Here is a 9,915-nt window from a genome sequence, read left to right on the forward strand (position 1 = left end):
AGGGCATGCATTTAAGGTGTGAGGGGGAAAGTTCAAAGGAGATGTGTGGGGCAAGTTTTTTTTACACAGGAGTGGTGGGTGCCTGGAATGTGCTGCTGGAGTGGTGGTGGAGGCACATATGATAGAGGAGTTTAAGAAGCTGTTAGGTAGGCACATGAATATGGAGAGAATGATGGGATATAAACCATGTGCAGGGATTAATGTAATTAGGCATTATTAGCTTAATTAGTTTGGCACAACATCATGGGCTGAAGGGCTTGTTCCTGTGATGTACTGCTCTGTGTTCTATATTCTAATGTCCTATCTACACAATGCACTTCAGTTACTTGCGCAGACATCCGATCACCACCTCCCAAACTCTCGTCCTCTCCCACCAAGAAGGATAAGGGCAGCAAACCATATTCTATCCTGACTTGGAAATATATCACTGGCCCTTCATTATCACTTGGTCTAAATCCTGGATCTCCAGCAGAATTGTGGGAGTACTTTCACCGGAACAACTGCAGCACTTCAAGAAGACAACTCAGCATCTCAAGGACAATTAGGGACATGCAAAAAGTGCTGCCCTTCCTGGTGATGCTCAGATCCTGAAGATGAATAGAAAAGAAGTACGGAAAACCCAGTGGTGCTATCAACTTCACAGATAATGATACCTAGCACCCATAGTTTCATTGCTGTTACTACATGAAAAAGATGGAAAGCTTTTTCGAAGATAAAATGTACCTTCTACAAAATAAAAAGAAACATAAGGATAAATTATAATATTATTGTTTGTGTAGATAATGCATTCCAGTCCTCGCAATGCACACCAGTAATAAAAGCAATGAAATTGGAGAGATCTCCCTAGGGCTCCAGAAGCAGACAAGATAAAGGATAAGGGTCAGGCAATCAGACTGACATTCATCCACCCCCCCCCCCCCCCCACCTCCACCCCCATTTACTGTGACATGTTCATTAGTGGCTCACATTGAGGTCATTACTGCCAGGGTAATAATCCAGTGACTGGATGGGTGAGATGTTCCAACAGCATGGGTTCAGTTCATGGCTACTAGGCAGTTCCCAGGAAAAACCTACAAGAAAGTGAAAAGAGTTACAAGAATGTCCTCCTCATCTGCCTCCAATCCTTTCCTTACACTCCGTATACCAAACAGGGAAAGATCAGGAATGTAGGGCTGAAGTGAAGCAAAAAATGAGCAACAGCTCTTTGCTGATGTGTCAAAATTCCTGTACAAATAGTTGGCATTTTTAGAAACAAGATAAAGGTAATATTTATAGAAGCTCTTTTAGCAAAACAGTCAATTCAAATGTGATCTGTGTTCTGCTTATACGTAAGAATTTATACTTCCCAGCCGTAAATTTGGCAGTGAGCCTGTATTTCGGTAGATGGATTTCTAGTAAATAAGTTTCTACTATTTTTACCTATATGCTTATCTCAAAAAGAAATTTAAGTTAGTTCTTGAAATAGTTAAAAATATCACATTTTATAGTCAGATACTTTTAGGTTTGTTACGGACTTGCTCTGCAAGGACACACCGAAGTGGAAATATGTAATCAGAGTGTCTTTTGCTTTATTGAGCTCCTAATAGTATTTCAGGTAAAAAGGATGCACTATGTTTTCCAGTTTCTTAGGTTCAACAAAATACATGTCTGTATTCATCAGCAGGAGTTGCACTGATGTTCCAGGTCCCTTCCAAGTTATGACAGGGTTATGTTCCTGAGAATTGTTCGTAACCTGAACAGTTTGCAAGTTGGCATGTGATCATCAGGCAATATATTTAAATAAAAACATAGGCCAACCAAGGGCAATGTGTAGTTAAGCCAGGGCTTTTAACTCAACCATTCAGATATTGTTGCAAATCAATTTCCCACACAGCAGAACATGTGTGCTGCCCCTGCAGCAGCTGGCAAATCCATCCTGCCAGTCGCCCAAACGCTGTATGGGCTGTATGTAGGTAAAGCGTTGGTAACCTGGAGAGTATCTGTATACCTGAGTGAGTGCGATCTAGGCTTTATTGGAAGTTTTTGAAGGTTTATAAAAAGTTAGTACCAAACTGAAGCTATAATAATGTACATAGTAAACCAATCATTTTTACTACCCCTATTGATTTAATTTTGTAAAATCTTCAAATTCTAAACTTTTCAGAGCAAGAGGTCTTTTATGATGAAATCCCATCCTATAGCAATGGGGCCTATTTGGCCAAGCACAGCAGTTTTTGTGTATGGACTCTTGCCAGTCACTCATTCCTCAAAGATGGTGTCAGGTACATACATGTACACGTGTATTTCAAGTGCAACATTATGGAAAGGTCTATGATGCAGACAAAATTTTAAAACATGGCATAGTTCTCCCCATAAGCTGACAATCAAGGATTTTTAGAAATGCATTCACAGATCGAATTCCAAATTTAATGAATGGCAGAGATAGAGTCTGGAGCTGTAGTGTCCTATCATACATCCCTTGCAAGTGAACCTCTGCTGCAGTGTGAGTTCATAAAATCAATGCTAGCTGTTTCTCCTGTTTCACAATGGGCAGCACACTGGTACAGCTAATAGAGCCGCTGCCTCACAGTGCCAGAGGCCCAGGTTTGATCCTGAACTCGGGTGCTGCCTATGTGGAATTTGCAAGTTCTCCCTGTAAATGTGTAGGTTTCCTTCGGGTGCTCCAGTTTCCTCCCACATTGCAAAGATGTGCGCGTTGGTGGGTTAATTGGCCAATGTAAATTGTCCCTTGTATAAACGTGACTGGTAGAAATGAGGTGGGGGGCAGGGTTGATGAGAATAAATTTGGGACTAATGTAGGATTACTGTAAAATAGGTGGCTGATGGTCGCATGGACTCGGCTGAAGGGCCTGTATCTGTGCTGTATCTCTCTATGACTCTAAGACTCTAATCAGCTCAACTTCAGCCCTTCTACATATGTAGAATTTAGTTATTGAAAAGTAAGAAAGGCCAAACATACATGACTGATATTAAAGGTCCTTTGTCACTGTTGGATCTCATTGTTATCTTTATTTTCTTACATAGTCTGAGAGAGCTGGAACTATTTGGATGTCATGCGCTAAGCTCACACTGTTTGACCCACATGGCGCAGGAATGCTTAAACCTGCAGAGTCTGAACATTGGTCGAATCCCGAAGCTTACAACGACTTGTTTGATACAGATAGTGACCAGTTTGAAAAATCTAAGTGCTCTGAATTTATCTGGATTGAATGCGGTGAGATGAGAAAAAAATTCTGGGATACATAATAGCTGAGAAATTTCTATCCTCAGCACTCATTTTGCAGGCAGTAGATGGCCTTCTAAATGCACTGTTGTTATTTTTGCAGGTTCATGATTCTGTTGTGCATCACACTGCCAGACAATGCCCAAAAATGGACCGCCTCATTCTCAGCTCCTGCCTTCAGCTGACAGATGTCAGTCTTTTTGAAATAGGCACTTACTTGTCTACCATAAGGTAAGAAACCAAAGAAAATATTTTAATAATCACTAGGTACAATTCCCTGGAAGTCTGGTGCACACGCTGTTGATGGACAAGAGTTGGCTTTGCATTTAGGACTTTCCATTTAGTATCATACTGATTTCAGTCATGAAAATATCAGTGCTTCCTCAGTCCTCTTAAGAACTGGTATTTGAATGTACTTCTGAGTTGCTGTCAAATGAGTAAACCCAGCCTCGTGCCTGAGGTGGAGTCCACAAGTACCAGGTTTTTCACCACATGAAGTTTAAGTTTAAGCAATATAATCCACATGAAGTGGCATGACATGATTTTTCCTAGCTGTTGTCTGGATCCTTGATAGCGGCGGAGTTGCTGGGCACAAGTGCAAGGTGGGAAAATAAGAAGGGGCATTAATTACACAAGGTAAAGGACACAAGCACAAGATACAGTGGGATGAGTGAAATACAATAGGAGAAATCTTTCTTAACATCAAGCATTCTGTCAGTCCCAATGATTTCCACCCCTTCATGAGTCACTGGCTCTGTGGCAGCAGAGCCCATGATCACAAGCACTACTCGAAGTAAATTAGTAATCTACTGTGGCTGGATGGGGCCCTCTCTGGTGTCCCGCTCTAAGCAGTGATTGTGAGCATGCTCCTCCTGCAAAAATGATGAAATAGTGCTATTGTTTTTGTGTGTGGTTTTGAAATGGCTGTCATGCTGGATTAGCTGTTTGATACTGAGACCAGGTCTGCCATGACCCTGGCTTTTACCTTTTTTGCCACCTCCTCCTTTTGGCACTCCTTGTAACACGTCATCTCTGTTGGGTTTGCCCATGGTGCATCTGGGTTCCTGCCCCTGCTCAAAACAAGATCCCCTTCAAGCATACTTGATGCCCAAGGTTCCTGTGATGGAGTTCAAGGACATCAGCAGTCATGGTCCCCTTTCAGAGATGAAATCCTGATGTCATTTACTGCTGGATGATTTACACATCTTTTTAGTAATGGCATTCCCTATTAGCACTTAACACTCATTAATCAGTGAATCAAAGTACTAGGCACATTAACCATGCAACATGAGGTTTGAGAAAGAAGACCATGCTTCAAAAGCACTTCGATAAACTTCAACCCTAGGCATGTGTTTTAAGGGGGAGAGAATTTCTAGGTTGATACATTTTTCTATCCTCTTGACTGGGAAAGGTGGACGCCAAGAGTTGGAAGAGGGGAAAAGGGATTGTGTAAATAAAATGTAATTTATAATAGACTTTGACACGTTTTTAAGCATTTCCATTGGTATAAAAGAAAAGTTACAGCAAACAGGCTCCAGTTAGAAACAAATCACAGCAGCGTAGAGCTTGTTTAGTGTTGAAATATGTATGTTAAACCAGCCCAGCATGATGGTGTGTACTTACTTTGTGGGCATCAAGCTCAAAGCATCATGTGTGGCAGAGAAGAATTTAGATGTGAAAACTCTCACAAAAGCATTTCCTCCATTAGTTCCACTCTTCTCCTCTTCAGGCAGTCCTTCTGGATTGGGGATGTCTTGCTTCTAATCCAATTTTATGAGACTGAGATGGCTAATTGCATATCCAACCACCCCACACCTCAACTGGCCTGATCGCATGTCAACCCCATCACCCACGCTGGCTACATCTTTGACCAACTCTATCCCAACCATGCCCTTTCAGCCTCACTACTGGACATTGGCCTGATTGCATCTCCAGCCAATTCAATTAACCACAAGACTGTCTATGTCATTCATTTGCCCAAGACCAGACTCCCAAATACAAACACTCTATTCCAAACTCTGTTGTGAGACGAGATTACCGGACAGAGAGGGGGGAGTTTAAACTAGAATTTTTGGGTGGTGGGATCTGAACTGGAGAGACTGGGGAAGAGGTGTTTGGCTCTCAAACAGAGAAAGCTAATAGTAGGTATGAGAGGGAGGACAGGCAGGTGATAGAGAAGGGACATGCTCAGGCCAGTTTGAGATGTGTCTATTTTAATGCAAGGAGTATTTTTAACAAGGCGGATGAGCTTAGAGCTTGGATAAATACTTGGAGCTATGATGTGGTGGCCATTACAGAGACTTGGATGGCTCAGGGACTGGAATGGTTGCTTCAAGTGCTGGGTTTTAGATGTTTCAGAAAGGATAGGGAGGGAGGCAAAAGAGGTGCGGGAGTGGCACTGTTGATCAGAGATAGTGTCAAGGCTGCAGAAAAGGTGGATGTCATGGAGGGACTGTCTACGGAGTCTCTGTGGGTGGAGGTTAGGAACAGGAAAGGGTCAGTAACATTACTGGGTGTTTTTTATAGGCCGCCCAATAGTAACAGGGATATTGAGGAGCAGATAGGGGAGCAGATCCTAGAAAGGTGTGATAATAACAGAGTTGTTGTGATGGGAGATTTTAATTTCCCAAACATCGATTGGCATCTCCAGACAGTGAGGGGTTTGGATGGGGTGGAGTTTGTTAAGTGTGTTCAGGAAGGATTCTTGACACAATATGTAGATAGGCCTACAAGAGGAGAGGCTGTGCTTGATTTGGTATTGGGAAATTAACCTGGTCAGGTGTCAGACCTCTCAGTGGGTGAGCATTTTGGAGACAGTGATTATAATTCTATCTCCTTTACGATAGCACTGGAGAGAGATAGGAACAGACAGACTAGAAAGGTGTTTACTTGGAGTAAAAGGAATTATGAGGGTCTCAGGCAGGAAATTGGAAGATTAAATTGGGAACAGATGTTCTCAGGGAAAAGTATGGAAGAAATGTGGCAAATATTCAGGGGATATTTGTGTGGAGTTCTGCAATAGGCAAGTTCCAATGAGACAGGGGAGTCACAAGAGGATACAAGAACCATGGTGTACAAAGGCTATAATAAATCTAGTCAAAAGGAAAAGAAAAGCTTACAAAAAGTACAGAGAGCTAGGTAATGTTAGAGATCTGGAAGAGTATAAGGCTAACAGGAAGGAGCTTAAGAAGGAAATTAGGAGAGCCAGGAGGGGACATGAGAAGGCCTTGGCGGGCAGGATTAAGCAAAACCCCAAGGCATTCTACAAGTATGTGAAGAGCAAGAGGATAAGATGCGAAAGAATAGGGCCTATCAAGTGCAGCAGTGGGAAAGTGTGTATGGATCTGGAAGAAATAGCAGAGGTACTTAATGAATACTTTACATCAGTATTCACTATGGAAAAGGATCTGGAGGATTGTAGTGAGGACTTGCAGCAGGCTGAAAGGCTTGAGCATGTAGATATTAGGAAAGGGGAGGTGCTGGAACTTTTGGAAAGCATCAAGTTGGATAAGTCACCGGGACCAGATGGGATGTACCCCAGTCTACTGTGGGAGGCAAGGGAAGAGATTGCCGAGCCTCTGACAATGATCTTTGCATCATCGATGGAGACGGGAGAGGTTCCAGAAGATTGGAGGGTTGCGGATGTTGTTCCCTTATTCAAGAAAGGGAGTAGAGATAGCCCAGGAAATTATAGACCAGTGAGTCTTACCTTAGTGGTTGGTAAGTTGATGGAGAAGATCCTGAGAGGCAGGATTTATGAACATTTGGAGAGGTATAATATGATTAGGAAAAGTCAGCATGGCTTTGTCAAGGGCAGGTCCTGCCTTACGAGCCTGATTGAGTTTTTTGAACATGTGACTAAACATATCAATGAAGGGAAAGTAGTAGATGTAGTGTATATGGATTTAAGCAAGGCATTTGATAAGGTACCCCATGCAAGGCTTATTGAGAAAGTAAGGAGGCATGGGATCCAAGGGGACATTGCAATGTGGATCCAGAACTGGCTGGCCCACAGAAGGCAAAGAACAGTTGTTGAAGGGTCATATTCTGCGTGGAGGTCAGTGACCAGTGGTGTACCTCAGGGATCTGTACTGGGACCCTTACTCTTTGTGATTTTTATAAACGACCTGGATGAGGAAGTGGAGGGATGGGTTAGTAAGTTTGCAGATGACACAAAGGTTGGATGTGTTGTGGATAGTATAGAGGGCTGTCAGAGGTTACAGCGGGACATAGATAGGATGCGAAGTTGGGCTGAGAAGTGGCAGATGCAGTTCAACCCAGATAAGTGTGAGGTGGTTCATTTTAATAGGTCAAATATGATGGCAGAATATCATATTAATGGTAGGACTCTTGGCAGTGTGGAGGATCAGAGGGATCTTGGGGTCCAAGTCAATAGGACGCTCAAAGCTGCTGCGCAGGTTGACTCTGTGGTTAAGAAGGCATATGGTGTATTGTCCTTCATCAATCGTGGAATTGAATTTAGGAGCCGGGAGGTATTGTTGCAGCTATATAGGACCCTGTTCAGACCCCACTTAGAGTACTGTGCTCAGTTCTGGTCGCCTCACTACAGGAAAGATGTGGAAGCCATAGAAAGGGTGCAGAGGAGATTTACAAGGATGCTGCCTGGAATGCGGAGCATGCCTTATGAAAGCAGGTTGAGGGAACTCGGCCTTTTCTCCTTGGAGTGAGGGAGGATGAGGGGGGACCTGATAGAGTATATAAGATGATGAGAGGCATTGATCATGTGGATAGTCAGAGGCTTTTCTCCAGGGCTGAAATGGTGGCCACAAGACGACATAGGTTTAAGGTGCTGGGGAATAGGTATAGAGAAGATGTCAGGGGTAAGTTTTTTACTCAGAGTGGAGAGTGTGTGGAATGGGCTGCTGGCAACGGTGGTGGAGGTGGATACGATAGGGTCTTTTGAGGGACTGTTGGATAGGTACATAGAGATGAGAAAAATAGAGGGCTATGGGTAAGCCTAGTCGTTTCTAGGGTAGGGACATGTTCGGCACAGCTTTGTGGGCCGAAGGGCCTGAATTGTGCTGTAGGTTTTTCTATGTTTCTAAGAAGCAGGAACACAATCTTTAGCTCAGCAAAGCGCTGGTCCCAGGACATCACATTGTATAAGTTCTTTCCTAATAGAGCCTAATGTGGCAACTTCAATCCCTGCAGATTTCCCAGATTTCTGACTGGCAAATCTTTCTGCTGAGACCCAATTGAAATGAATGGGAGAAATTGGCTGCTGGGAGATATACAAGTAGAGATCTTTATTTGATTTAGTAAAATTAATTTAAAAGTTTTAACGGTTTTGAAGATTTTTTTAGTTTATTTTTAATTTTTCATTTGTTAAGTAATATGTTTTCACATTATTGTTATTTTTCAACGGGATCCAAGAGGTTTTGAATGTTTGTGAAAGGCATTCAATAATATTGACAGCTGTGGCAGTGGGTGCGGCTGGGGCAGGGCCTCCCTGGCTGACAAAGCCATTCTATCGGTGCAGCCGACTGCTTTTGCAGAGACAGTTTCAATGCCACAGTATGTCACGCCTGTGTGCTGGGAGTCAGGTTGCCAATGGATGACAGTACTGAGAGAAACAGTGTGGCCTAAGGGTATCACAGTCTGCAGTCTCAGGCTAGCCCCATTAGTTTTACACAATTGCTAGGGAGAGGGAACATTTGCTTTTAGAAGGACTTCTAAAACTTCTGCTTCCTAACCATCTGAGAATATGCTTAGTGGCAAAGGAGCTGCTCAGCCTGGATGACTAAAAATTTGCTTGATGATCCACGATGCCACTTAAACCCAAAGACAATCTTACCATGATCCTTATGCACAGCATAAAGATTTACATAAATGGTAATGGTTCAAATGGTATCTCATAAGAGTACAGCTAAATCCTGACTTTATGTGGTCTCACAAGAAAATATGAAAAATTTGGAAGAGCAACACAAAAAATTCAGGCAGCACCTATTGGAGGGAAATGGACAATCAACGTTTTGGGTCAAGACAGGGTCCAGATGTAAGCTCTTGTCCTGAAACATTGACTGACCCACTGGGTTCCTCCAGTGATTTTTGTGTTATTCCAGATTCCAGCATCTGCAGTCTCTTGTGTCTCCAGAAATTTGGAAGAAAGTAGTTTACTGCACCCTTACATTGATTTCTTCATTTTCAGCCAGGTAAAAGGGACCTAAATCACACCATTGTCAGAGTAAACCATGTCGAAAAGCTTTGGTGTGTGTATAACCCAATTCAATTAGGGAAAGGATTCTCTCTGGAAGATTTAACACCACATTAGCTCCAAAATCACCTTAACAATTTTTTGCAGATCCGAGTTATAACACTCTAATTTTTTATTAGTTTATATTTGCAAGGTCTTGTCAGACCTGAGCAATAAAACTGAGCAATAATAATGTAAACTAATAGACATTGGGAATAATTGATATCACAGTTCCACAGCTGTTGCAGGTGAAGAAGAATTTGTATGCTGTGAAGCCTGTCTCCTGACCACAAAGCAAAATACTTATGTTGCATTGAGGCCGTTACCATTATGTGTTAAAGAGATGACAGACTTTAGGTAGCAAATTGCATCCTTGCACTTTTTATGTTCAGCTTCTTCTCTCTGAGATGCTCTTTTGTTTCCTCTCTCCAGGTACCTTGATGTCAGTGGCTGTAAGAAAGTGACAGATACAGGAGTT

At 42.6% G+C, this 9,915-nt stretch overlaps 1 protein-coding gene across 1 annotated transcript in view; it reads left to right on the forward strand.

Moving 5' to 3' along the window:
- The window catches only part of LOC127572913 (F-box/LRR-repeat protein 20-like), a 67,031-nt gene extending 63,573 nt beyond the window's left edge, over positions 1-3,458 (forward strand). Inside the window, exons 8-9 of the mRNA XM_052020641.1 lie at positions 3,025-3,214; positions 3,327-3,458. Coding sequence (XP_051876601.1) covers positions 3,025-3,214; positions 3,327-3,458 — 322 coding nt within the window. The remainder of the gene's footprint in view (positions 1-3,024; positions 3,215-3,326) is intronic.
- Positions 3,459-9,915: the final 6,457 nt, after the last annotated feature.

This window comes from Pristis pectinata, chromosome 7, assembly GCF_009764475.1.
Source record: "Pristis pectinata isolate sPriPec2 chromosome 7, sPriPec2.1.pri, whole genome shotgun sequence".
NCBI classification, from domain to species: Eukaryota; Metazoa; Chordata; class Chondrichthyes; order Rhinopristiformes; family Pristidae; genus Pristis; species Pristis pectinata.